Source organism: Laetiporus sulphureus, assembly GCF_001632365.1.
Source record: "Laetiporus sulphureus 93-53 unplaced genomic scaffold LAESUscaffold_27, whole genome shotgun sequence".
Classification (NCBI taxonomy): Eukaryota; Fungi; Basidiomycota; class Agaricomycetes; order Polyporales; family Laetiporaceae; genus Laetiporus; species Laetiporus sulphureus.
The window spans coordinates 347542-359609 of record NW_024468536.1 but is presented as its reverse complement, the minus strand read 5'-3'; the positions used below and the strand labels follow the sequence as shown (position 1 = coordinate 359609).

General features: G+C 56.1%; 5 protein-coding genes across 5 annotated transcripts; 1 reads left to right on the top strand and 4 right to left on the bottom strand.

Moving 5' to 3' along the window:
• Positions 1 to 1880: 1880 nt before the first annotated feature.
• Positions 1881 to 2772, bottom strand: LAESUDRAFT_727250 (uncharacterized protein). Its single transcript, XM_040909184.1, has 3 exons — positions 2691 to 2772; positions 2168 to 2626; positions 1881 to 2115 (listed from the first exon to the last, which is right to left on the bottom strand). Exons 2-3 carry the CDS (start codon positions 2614 to 2616, stop codon positions 2001 to 2003), a joined length of 564 nt encoding a protein of 187 aa, XP_040763033.1. The 5' UTR covers positions 2617 to 2626; positions 2691 to 2772; the 3' UTR covers positions 1881 to 2000.
• Positions 2773 to 2850: 78 nt separating this feature from the next.
• Positions 2851 to 3980, bottom strand: LAESUDRAFT_656177 (uncharacterized protein; the record flags this gene model as incomplete). Its single annotated transcript, XM_040904600.1, has 3 exons — positions 2851 to 3209; positions 3262 to 3430; positions 3486 to 3980. The coding sequence occupies 3 exons, from the start codon at positions 3978 to 3980 to the stop codon at positions 2851 to 2853; spliced, it is 1023 nt and encodes a 340-aa protein (XP_040763032.1).
• A 2053-nt stretch (positions 3981 to 6033) lies between these two features.
• Positions 6034 to 6840, bottom strand: LAESUDRAFT_238186 (uncharacterized protein). Its single transcript, XM_040901686.1, has one exon. The coding sequence runs from the start codon at positions 6753 to 6755 to the stop codon at positions 6207 to 6209; it is 549 nt and encodes a 182-aa protein (XP_040763031.1). The 5' UTR covers positions 6756 to 6840; the 3' UTR covers positions 6034 to 6206.
• Positions 6841 to 6899: 59 nt separating this feature from the next.
• On the bottom strand, positions 6900 to 7603 carry LAESUDRAFT_760460 (uncharacterized protein; the record flags this gene model as incomplete). The annotated part of the gene is made up of 2 exons (XM_040912744.1): positions 6900 to 7114; positions 7315 to 7603. The coding sequence occupies 2 exons, from the start codon at positions 7601 to 7603 to the stop codon at positions 6900 to 6902; spliced, it is 504 nt and encodes a 167-aa protein (XP_040763030.1).
• On the top strand, positions 7345 to 11456 carry LAESUDRAFT_727239 (MFS general substrate transporter; the record flags this gene model as incomplete). The annotated part of the gene is made up of 13 exons (XM_040909183.1): positions 7345 to 7778; positions 8234 to 8337; positions 8610 to 8670; positions 8748 to 8872; positions 9518 to 9625; positions 9777 to 9885; positions 9944 to 10008; positions 10071 to 10149; positions 10219 to 10369; positions 10438 to 10474; positions 10541 to 10724; positions 10817 to 10959; positions 11190 to 11456. Coding segments are annotated over exons 1-13 (1381 nt in total), but the record flags the coding sequence as incomplete, so codon positions are not given.
• Between the last annotated feature and the right edge of the window lie 612 nt (positions 11457 to 12068).

Here is a 12068-nt window from a genome sequence, read left to right as displayed (position 1 = left end):
GATGTGCTTATGCATTGGACTCATCAATGTTATCTGGAAATAACAGTAGAGGCAGTGTAAGGTGGCTTGGGGTGCATGGATGGACCGAACACATTTTGATTGAATTTACACAGAACATATCATTTCCTTTTATGGGGATGTGGAGTGGGGGTGAGCTGGGTCCGCTAATGTTCTCTTGGCCCATGTGGCCCATGAGTCGGATTCAATGTCGACTCTCCTTCGCGGATTGTCCTTGGACAATCCGGGTGACCCGGAATGTATCCAGAGTCGGAGGATTACGAAAATCAGTGCTCACTTTTGTCCATTACTGCGGTGCACGGGTCATCCATTGAGAAGGCTATCTGGTTTGTCAAAATGCATCAAGTTCTCAAGCTTCACTTGATGGCTGAACAAGGCATATAGAATAGCTCGCCAGAGCGAAATATCATCTGCTCGTGTTTATTCTTCCTGCTTGCGACAGCAAGCTCTACCGTTACAATTTTCCATCCAATCTTGGCTTCAATGCCTGCAAACAGAATCGACAGCAATTCCTTGGTTCTCAGCAGAATACACTGACTCTGTGATTAATAAGGCAATATTGCGATCAGCGCGTTCGAGCCGAACCGAAGTAAAATCTCGCCAAGGACTGTTACATAAGGCTTCATGGGAAAATCTGTGTATCGGCCTGTCGAGAAGGCGGCATGTAGTCCGACATGGAAGTTGTCAATGCATATGCCACACGCCTCGTTGCAAAAAAAGCTGTTACGAATCGCACAGCTTCCCTTGGGGGATCCGATTGTAGCCAATGGCAGTTGGAAGCGCCTGAGGAAGATGGCCAAAGGCAGTTGACCGAGATCCCCGGCGCGTTCAGCGCATGTCATTCTTCATGTCCTGACCGTCTTATAGACAGTATTCAAACGGCCAACCCCAGCTATTACCTTTGCGTCTGAATTTGCTCCTCATCCGATCTAGCGGCCTCATGGAGCTCCGAGGAGCATCCGAGGAGCATTTTAGGCTGCCTCATGAGGAATTGAAGACCCCAGGATATAATCAATGGCATGCTGCTGGATAACGCCGCGGCTGTGTTGAGCATCCGTGGAAGAAGACGAAGTAAATTTTGCGCAGACACTATGTGACCACGCCTCTGCAGAGAGCGAATGTCAAACATAAACGGAAGTTGTTGGGAAGCCATGAGCACGATCCAGTACCGGTTTGATCCTAAACTCATATGCAGCGTCCGTAACTGGCATCGGTACACACTGGATGTGTGCAGATGCTGATTTCGCGAGGCGAGCTCCATCCGCATGTCTTCCTCCCGGGGGTAATGACTCCGTTCTTCCCTCTGGCGGGCATCGAAAGCTGAAAGCGAAAGGGGATGTGAATGTCATTCATGGACGACATGGCTTATCGAGTACGGACAGGGAGCCGACGCACTGTCTTCTAGGCGCTTGCTTGCGGTGGGATAGTATAATCGCGAAATGATTATTGTCTAGGCGTATGTTGAAGGGTGTGGAAGGTAAGAGGGACGCGATGCTCAGGAGAGACCGAAGGATGAAGCAGATTCCGCTCTGCACGTGGAGCGCTACACTGACTTTAAGGCGGGCCTCCAACTTGGATATGTGTCATGGTCAAATATCCTCCAGGAACGTTCTTCAAAGAGCATCGCCAGTCGAACAGCTCATACATGAGAACGATGCTCGAAATAGTGCGAATAGCAGACAGAACTGAAGATTGAGATCGACACACGAACACTAAACCTGTGCACCTTGTGCGCGATACACGGTCGTCTGCACGAGAGTCGATCGGCCACGCAAGCATGACACAGCTCTTTCATTTCTCCGAAGAATGCTTTAACGGGACAATTGAGCCCTCAGATGGAGAGTAATCTTTTCTGCACGTACCAGTTCATCCAATCTCGTCAGAACGACCGGCTTGGCCCACAGACTTATGAACGCGCCCACGACCGATGCGGGACAGACTTCAAAGAGCTTCGAAAAGGTTTAAGTAAGCATGTGCGGGGTTCAATGGAGCAGACGACGCGTCCTGTTGATTCCGGGACGGCACGCCTGTTGTAAGCGTCCGCGGACATGCACGAGTTCATCGATCAGCACAGCTTGCAGAGATGTTGTTTGCTGACTGCATTCAGAACTAATGACATGCCCTCCCAGCTCCGCTCCGATGTACTCACCTCATAAACCTCCACCTTTCTTGCACCTCCTGCCAGCACTCCCCATTCTGAATATTGACTTCGCCAATAAGCCACAGACTTGTGGCTGCATCTCGACATCGGAGAATAGGGACTGTTAGGAAGCTCCTCTCGCGAATTATTACATCGGCTTTGCACAGTGAAAATCTCCGGCCTCTGGACTCAATGAGAATGCGGGGGAGTCTTCGAGAACTGAGCACTGCCTGCAGCACGGAGGACGAACGGGGGAGCGGACGAACGACGGCTTTGAGGAAACGTTGGAGGGCGAGAAGATGAGGTCCACGAGAGCCCGGAAAAGAAATGAGCTTGCGTTCAAGCTTGGCTAGACAGACAACGGTCGTGCAGCGTCCTTTCGTTACAAACGAAATGGAGAAGAACAACCAGCTGCCTTCGATCACTAGACCGCACGAGGAAACGTATCGCTTCTTCATCTGTCTGCGCCTGTTTAGATGAACACAGATAAGAGGTGAGTATCTATCTTGCTGTATTATGAACCAGGAATTACGCCGTATAGCACTCTTTGCGTGTAAGTGTTCGCTATGTACCTGTCGAGGCAATGACTTGCCAACTAGACGGATGCGAAGTTCGTGTCCGGAAAATTAGCAGAATTAATTAGAGTAGATAAGTCACGCAGCTGCACGAGGGGCTCGAAGTGTCCGGCTATATCAGCTCCCAGCACGCAATCGGAGGCCTCCCATCTGTTCTGCTAATTCCACCCCATCTGCATCGCGAAACGTCGGCGTAGTCCATGTCCGATCCTCTACCACCTTCGTATGACTGCCCTCCCCATCCAATAGGTCGTCAACATCATCCTCCGGAAAGAGCAGTTCTCCCAGCCCGAGATCCGCACAGCGTGTCATCTTCAGCAGCAGACTGAGCCCCCGATCGTTTTGGACGGCGTTCGTGCCAGGCCCGTCCAGCAGGTCCCACGTCGCATCGCCCAGTTCCTCCGCCATCCGTCCCCACGTGGAGCTAATAGCGCCGGGGTAGTTTAATGCAGCGAGCATGAAGCAGACGGAGGAGCCTAAGCCAAGTAGTCTTAGGCAACAGAGGGCACGCGGAGGAAGGGAACGTACAGAGCCCGCTGATAGCCTGCTCGCGGTAGAGATGCTCCCGCATGTGCTCGGCAGACTGTGTGAGTGCCTCTTCGTTGAGGTGTTTGGGAAGAACATCCCCTAGCCGATACAGTCGCTGGCAGGCAGGACATACTCGAGCGGTCTTGCGGCTCTTATTGTACCACAGCACCTTCATAGCTGCGTCAATCCAGGGGCAGCCTCACGTAAAGCAAGTGAAGGCATACCAATGCAGTCTCCTCTGGGAGTATCAGTGACAACATCTCCAGCATCTCGTCCTGTGCGAACTCGGCACACAGAGGATCTTCCAGCGAGGGCGGAGAAGCGAAAGTCGATGCAAGAAAAGCTCGCGTATCCCGTACGCGTGGTCCGTTACCGGGGTCATGAATGAACGGCTTCTTCGTAAATATTGGTGGGATATCCGCATCAAGATGAGCGTCTTCGTAGGTCATATCATAGGTGTAGGGTGTGGTGCGTCTAACGTGATCGTCGGGGCTGTCAGATGGCGGCTGGCTCCATATCTGCAGCTCGGAAACTTGATTCGAGATGGTATCTGGTACACTGGTTTCGGAGGCATGATGTGAATGGTGAGAAGCTGGTGGATGCGAGCGAACATCGCAAGCGTCTGTCTCCAACGTCGGCTTGTCGGGGAGTGGTTTGTTGCGCTTGGCTTTCTTCGACTCCACTTGTTTCTTCTTCTTCATGTTCCGAGGGCCAGGCATACCGTATATTATGCAAGAGTAAGTGATGAGACTACGAAGAAGCCATGTCGACGGATGACCTTTACGCGATAGCGGTCCAGCTCTGATGTGGCCAGTGGCCACATCCATTATCGCGTCTCGTAACGGGTTACATGATTGTAACGGTATAGTCACACAGCAATGTCACAGGGTGCCACAGCGGCAGGTCCTAGGCAGGTCCCGCTTCTCGATTCATCTACGTTCGAATGCAAAGGAGCGAATACCTACAGGTAGTTATGGTCATTAAGGTCACTGTGAAGCCGTGCCTTTCTTCACAGGCATCAGCGCCGATCCGGGATTAACTGATTGTCGAATGCACTGTAATCCCAATTTTAGCTCCTGCCCGGCCCCCAGCGCAAGCAATAGTCTTCGTTTCCACGGCCTCTTGAGGTGTGTTGCTCTGAGGATCGCACCTAGGCACCAAGCAAGTCCCCTTCACTTGTCGACTGTACATCCTTCCAGCAATGCGAAGCAGTGACTTGCGTTAACACCTCAGCCCTGAGCCGACGGCCTGCGCCTCTGGGGAAAGTGGAATCAAATTCTTGTGGACTGCAGTTGCGGTTCCATACGCAGTCATATGGTTGTATACGGACAACCGTATGCAAATCACGATACTACGATCCGATTGCAACGTCAACGTCGGAGGACGGATGAACACCTACAAGTCCTATCGTTCAAGTTCATCCTGAGCATATCCTCCCTCAGTCAATGAATTCTCCATCTCTGGGATCTTCCGAATAGTTGCCTGGCTCTAATAAGGTACGAGGTTGCTTGTTTCATAAGACCGAGGGAGGATATGCTCAGGATGAACGTCTACAGTCCTATCATTCAAGTTCATCCTGAGCATATCTCTCCCTTGGTCTTTTGAATCCTCCATCTCTAGACCTTCCGCATAATTCCCTCGCTCTAATAAAGTACGAGACGAACGGTTGCTTGTGTCCTGATTGACGTCCTTCAGAATGATTCTGGCCAGCAATCTCCCGTGAGTGCCTGGTCCAGCGAAGTTGCGGACCCAAATGCCCCAGCAGTCTGCAGATGATCCCCGAACGGATCACAACGCCAACAACATTGCTTAGGCTATGCCCATCCATATTCATCCTGTCGTCAGCCCACGGTCGAAGATCACACTGACGACAACGCACGCGCAATAACAACAAGTGCATGAACGCATCGACATCCTACACCAAGAAGCTTCAGATTGTTTTCATTGATGGCACATTGCCATGAAGCCACGATGCCTTTCAGCAACTGAAACGCGATCTGGGAAGTGACGTCTAACTCTCTCTTTTCGATTGCTGAAAGCGCAACGCATCACTAGCCACTGGCACCGCCGCTGCGGGTCTTGTCCTTCATCTACTACACTGAGGCTGTCCATCGTGCCGCCCTGCCCTCCTCGGAATATTCATTATCACGACATGACTCGCTTGCATCCACAACGCCAGCAACCGACACCATAGGACCACCGGTGACTGCCGTGACATTCCTACAATGCGCGTCGTCGTGTCCGCCACGCGCCACGGGTCAGGAGAGTTGCGATATGATCATGGTAGGCACTACTGTTACGCAAGGGCCCGCATGCTGCTGTCCTTCGTCAATGCGTTGGATCTCGGTGCACCGCAATACGGGTTCGATGGTATATGACGCTCGTCAAAGTGCGGATCGCGACTTGCAGGTGCTCGAATTCAATTTGGTGAGGGTTCACAAAGGGAATGGGTTGTGGCGTATGATACCACGCAGCCACAAACGCGCGAACTCGATCGACTTTGAAACTCCGCGTTGGCATCGCGAGCGCTCGCTCACAAAACGCTGTCCAACGCCATGCCCGAGCTTAAGTATACTTACAAGCTTAGTACGGACCTGAGCGCAATCATCATCTAAATCTCTGAAACACTCCGGACCAGAATACGTTACTCATCCTGGTCCCACTCTGAACTGACAATATTATTCGCGGCTCGCACGCCGCAATATCCCTGGCCGTTTCTTCCTTTACCGCACCAGGCACCCCCGTCCTCCCAGAGAGCCGTGCGGCCCGGATGGGCGGGACGCGGGGCGGTTGCGGGGTTTTCTGCTTCGACGGTATCGCGGTGCTTACGAGACGGCGGTGCGAAAAAAAGAAGGATGCTGGGTGCGACGTTGCAACAGCCGGCGATGTGATAGCGCATAGACGGACGCGCACCGCTCGCGGACAAGCTCGATCGTCCATGAATCTCACTGGGCTGCGCATGCCTGCCGAGCGCCGGGCGACATCTTTCGTGTGTAGTGTGCCGGAGTCGAGTCCAGCGAGGCACGCGTGTTGGGTCTTGGTGGCAGATTAAACCAACGAGGTCTGATATCCCGGCGTCCCACTCTCACCAGGCGACTGGCGAGCGTGTCTTGAGAACGGATTACGCGGCGGTCGCGAGCGATAACGAGCAGGGGGGATCGGAGATGGAGGTGAGCATGTGCCTGCGCTTGAGCTTGAGCTTGAGCTTGACTGGTGAGCGCCGTGCCTGTGCGTACCTGGACCTGGACGTACTGCATTGCATCATATTGTTTATCGCAGGGCCGCCCAAGCGGATTCAATGCTGTGCGATAATGACGCGTGCGCGCGAACTGGTACGATGATGATGAACGCTGGATAGCTGCTCCTGCGCACGCGAGCTGAATCTGTGCGCCTCTGCACACGTTCTGATAAACGGACCCAGAGATTACGCACCTTCCTCTCGCTCTCGCTCTCAGCTGTACGTGTCCTGTCTCTCTCTCACACACCATCGACATCGCCTATGATACAAGCCTGTGTGCTCGCACGCTATCTTCATCTTCTCATGCACAGCGCACCCGGATCCCACGAAAGGCACTTCGGCGAGGAGGAACCTCGGGGCTGGTGGGCCAGGGAGCTCGGAGCCGCAGGACTTGGCGCCCTTAGCGTGAGGATGTCAGATATAGATCATACCGCTTGGCCAAGGGAGTGATCATGAGAATGAGGATGGGTGGAGGTTCGGTGCCGTGCTCGTGGTTGCGCGTCTCGCTGTGAACCACGCAACGATTTGGAGAGAGCTGAGTCCCTGCGAGGCGTGTGGCGCTCTGTGGGAAGTAGGACGCGTACGCGGACACAGCGGGCGCGGGTGAGATGACAGCTGGCGGTGCGATCAGTATAGCTTGTGTTAAGCTCAAGCGTGAATCAGCTGGTCGTGCGGCCATGTGCTGCGTGCACAGCTATCTCGCGAGCGCCGCATGCTAGTGGTCGTCGCCTCTCCGCGTCCAGCGAGCACGGGCACTTGACAGCAGAGCATCTCGGAGCCATGCACTGCCCTGATGACGCATCGTCCTTACGCACGCGTCCTCTTGGCACTCGCGACGCGATCGAACGAATCAGCATGCTCCGTCGTCTCCAATCTCGCCCTGCCTCCTGAGCCCTTATGCGTCCGATCCGGCGTCCTCCTCCGATCCCCTCCTCGCCCCCTCTCCTCCTCGCCGAGCGGGCTCTGCGGACGCCAACCAGAACCCATCTGATTCTGTTTCGCCGCCGGCCTCAGCTGATTGATAACCGTGCCACTCACGCGGCGCACGATCCTGATACCGTTCCTGTGCCGCATCCACTTCGTATCTCGTCCTGCGGCGAACATTGATACCCACCGCCCACCGCCCGTCGATGCACGATGCCCCCGCCATGGTCCGCTGCCTCGCCAACCTCAAGTCCGAGCTCGCAGCCAGGGCCGGACGAGCACGAAAGGCCGTTCGGAGTATCCGAAGGACGGAGCAAGGAGAAGGAGCGGCAGAAGGGAGCGGTCAGGGTGGATGGTGAGTGCCGAGTCGAGTCGGTTAGGGTTCGTTTCGCATCTTTCTGCGCTGCTGTTGGCGGTGATACGTGCTTGCACCGTCTCGCGATCCTTGACTCCGTACCTGCGCGTCTGAGTTGAGGTGGCGGTCGCAATATTCCCCCGGCGTACATCTAGCGTCCTGCCCGCCATCTATCCATTCTTCTTTCGTCCACCCGTCCGTCACTCGTTTACTGCTGTCCCACACGATGACCCTCCCCCCTCCTGACGCCTTCGCCCGCGCCTCCCTTTCCTCCACCACCTCCCTCTCCCCCACCTCCATCCACTCATCCCTCCCCTCCCTGCCCACCCAAAAACCTCCCCCACCCCCAGGCCTCCCCCCCTCTTCCTCCCATTCCACATTCTCCTTCGTAAAAGGCTCCCGCGCACACACTGATGCTGACGCCCTTTCTCCCTCCTGTCTCCCCCCCTCGCCAGTCTTGCAGGTGACCCGCGTGGACAGCGGCGAGCACCACGCGCACGCGCACGCGCATGTGCAGTACCGGATGTACAAGCGGAGATGGGTGGGCGTGTGTGCGATCGTGAGTGCCTCCTTCTCCTTTCCGGAGCGTGTGCTGACCGTGCATCTGTATCCTCTATGCTCGGTAAATATTGGATCATTTGGTTGGTGTCGCATGCGTGTTCGGATTCGCGCCCGCCCGCCTTGCTTCCTTGGTGATTCGCTGCCCCTCCGCGCACATCATCCGCGTCCAACCCTGCATCCTGCTCATCGCCACTCGCCCCCCATACCCATCACTCGACGCCGCCCCCTCCCTTCCATCCCCTTCCCCTTCACCGCACACACACACCCCAGATCGTGCTCAACATCGTCGCCGGCATGTCCCTCGTCTGGTTCGGCCCCATCGCCAACAACGGTGCGCACCCCCCTCTCCCCTCTCCTCACACGCTAACATCCTCATGCTTCCCCCTGCACGACGTTTGTGGATGGCAGTGGTGGAGGCGTTCGGGTTCACGCTGGACGAGGTCAACTGGCTCGGGAACGTGGTCAATTTTACGTACCTGCCGTGTGCGGCGCTCGTCCCTGCGGTGTATGCGAGGTTGGGCGTGAGGCGGACGGTGAGTGGCGTTTCGTGTTTTTTTCTTCCTTTGGTGAACGTTTTTGCGGGTTTTCTTTTGGTTGTGGGGCGGTGTGGGGTCGGGTGGTGCGTCGAGGTGCAGATGCGTGCGTGCGTCGTGCATTCCAACGCGCCGACTACGCACGCGCGTATGGTTGTGATGCGCTTCGCTCTCTCGTATTCACACTTGGACCCCGCCTAGGCGCGCCGGCGGACACACCAGGCGCACCTTGCGAAAAGCACCGATCTGACTCTCTCCCGCTCCCCGTACGCTGATCCGATCAGGCTCAGGTGGGTTTCGTACGGACTGCGGAATGGGTTTGATGGGCGTCGGGTTTGCCGTTGCGCATTAGACCAGCTGCTGCTCGTCAGCCGGCTATCCTGAATAGACATGCCGGACGGATGTGCCAGACGAGGCGCGTCGTGAGCTGTGGTTCGGGTTCATTCGCCAGCGCAGTTTGTATGTGCGGGCGGCGCAGTGGTCTTGGATCGGATTTCCCAGAGATTCTCGCGCTGAGTCCAGAAATGCAGTGCGCGGTCTCTTCGTGTCATTTCTCCATATTTCTTTCCTGTTCACTTTGACTGTGTGGGTCACGGTGATCCGAGCCAGAACGTACTGACATCGTTTTCTGCCCCGTTTCTGCAGTGCTACATCGGGGCCGTGCTCCTCCTCCTGAGCGCCTGGATCCGCTATGCAGGGACGGCGAGCTCGCTGTCCGTCCACGGGAAATACGCGCTGCTGATCATCGGGCAGGTGCGTCTTGCTCTTCCCTTCCCCACATTCACAACCCCGTCTGATCACGATGCATGCTCGTCCCTCCCCGCCCCGCATGATCGACCCTCGTCGACTCTGCCAAACTGATATTGACAATGTCATGATGAAATTGACGCTGGCGCGTGCGCAGATCATCGCGGGCGTCACGCAGCCGGTCTTTCAGGTGCTCATCCCGGGGTATTCGGAGCGGTGGTTCGACCTCAAGGGACGCACGACCGCGACGATGCTCATGTCCATCGGTGCGTGCCTCCCCCCCTCGTACTTCGTACATCGCACTTATTGAGGATTTGTGTGCAGCGAACCCGATTGGGAATGCGATCGGGCAGCTTATTTCGCCGCTCGTGGAGACGCCGGCGCAGTCTGTCAGTGGCGTTTTAAACTTTGAGGTGGGATGAGGTGCTGACTTTGGTGATTTGTGTGGTAGATATTGGTGCTGGCGATTATCTATAGCGCGGCGACGCCGTTCGTGTTCATCGTGCTTGATGGGCCGCCCACACCTCCCAGTGCGTCCTTTCTCCCATTCCATCCCCCTTGGAGATATATTGATATTGATATTGACGTGTGCGATGCAGCGCATGCTGGCGAGCAGAGGTCGCCGTCGTTCATGTCGTTCGTGCGTGCGATGGTGGGGAGGGAGCCGAAGGAGCGTGTGACGTACATGACGAGGCGGGAGAGGAGTGATTTGGTGATTCTGGCGCTGGCGTTTGGGGTGCTGGTTGGGGTGTGAGTCGCTCTCGCCTCCTTACTCGTTAGCAGGCAGCTGAGCGTCGATCACTGGGATTTCTCGTCAGGATCAACGCGTTTTCGATCCTCACCGCACAGGACTTTGTACGTCGTCCCATCTCATCACCCCGCGTCGATGCTTCCAGGAGCTGATGGTGTGCGGACGTGTAGGAGCCCTATGGGTATTCGGACGATATATCGGGGTTGTTTGGAGCGACGATATTGCTGACGGGTATCGTCGCGGCGTTCATCACCGCGCCGCTCTTCGACAGGGTGTTCACGCACCACCTCGCGCTGACGTGCAAGTTGCTCTGCCCGTTCCTCGGCGGCGCGTGGCTCGGCCTCATCTGGGCGGGTGAGTCCCCTCCCCTTCTCCCTGTCCCTCTCCGCCGCGCCGCGCATCTCCTTCTGCAGACTACGCGGATGCTGATTGTCTTGGGGGTGTAGTGCGGCGGAATGATACGGGCGCGCTGTTTGCGCTGATGGCGGTGATAGGGGTGACGAGCTTGACGATGCTGCCGGTTGCGCTGGAGCTCGCGGTGGAGCTGACAAGGAATGCGGATGCGAGCTCGGCGGTGCTCTGGGCTTCGTGAGTCGATCCGATTCATCTTTGCGCTGGTCGCGTCGCTGAGCATGTTCCTATGAACTAACAGGAGCAACCTCGTCGGGATCATCTTCGTCTTGGGTGAGCACGCTCTCTCGTCGCATCTCTCTGTGACCGATCGATGACCGATGATTGCGCGAAAAGTCGAGGGCGCGTTGAGGGACGGCCCCTCGGCGGACCCGCCGTTCAACATGCATCGGGCGAGCATCTTCCAGGGCGTGTCGGTGTGCGGCGTCGTGCTGCTTGTGTTTTTCATACAGGGGAAGCAGCTGCGGCGCGATGCGGATGAGCGTGCGCAGCGCGAGGAGGAGGAGGAGGAGGAGGCCGAGCGAGGGGAGATGCGGGAGGGCGGTGCAGGTGGGGTGAGGGGGAGTGTGGAGAGGTGGCGCCCGAGGACGAGCGAGCGGGAGCGGACGCTAGGTGGGATTGGGGTCGGGGACGCGGATGATGCGAGTGAGATGTCGAGGACGGTGACGGTGGCGAGTATGGGCGGTGATCGGGTGTAGTGCGGTGCGGTGTGGTGCGGTGTGGGATACCCGTGTGGGTCTGATTGGAGGCGGATCTACTGTATGTGCTGCTAGTGTATCATCTGTACATTCGTTTGGATATCGTGTATAATAATAGCCATGTAACTTATTATTGGATCACTTCTGTCTGGACATCTTGATATTTTGAGACCAAAAGTTTGATGCCCACGACATCTGGAGATCGGTTGCTCTCATCCGAATCATCTAGCCGCCCGTATCCATGGCCACGCCCATATCGATTTCTTCCCCTACTCTGAGATAAGGATGCCAGTGGTTGCCAGGCCATCCAACTCCACCGGTAGAAGACGGACTCACCGTGCGCAAGATTGAAGCACATTGAATGCGCGAATTGAGGTCACTCTTCTCGCGGTCATCTCTGCCTGCCTGCCTACAATCAGATCCATCCATCCCGCGTTCGGCGCCGAGGTGTCGCCTTGCAACTGCAAGTTGAGATAAGATGATCGCACGAATGCGGCAGCACGACCCGACCTCGAGTCCGAGTCCATACGACCACACGACCGCAAGACCACACGCGCGCAGAGTTCCATCAAGCATGCCTGTTTATTGA

Excerpts from the sequence above, each read along its gene's own strand:
- LAESUDRAFT_238186 (XM_040901686.1), bottom strand. The coding sequence starts at position 6,755 with ATGTCGATGGTGTGTGAGAGAGAGACAGGACACGTACAGCTGAGAGCG.
- LAESUDRAFT_727250 (XM_040909184.1), bottom strand. The coding sequence starts at position 2,616 with ATGAAGAAGCGATACGTTTCCTCGTGCGGTCTAGTGATCGAAGGCAGC. Across the intron at positions 2,116-2,167 it reads GAAAGGTGGAGGTTTATGAG|TCAGCAAACAACATCTCTGC; the intron begins GTGAGTACATCG and ends TTCTGAATGCAG.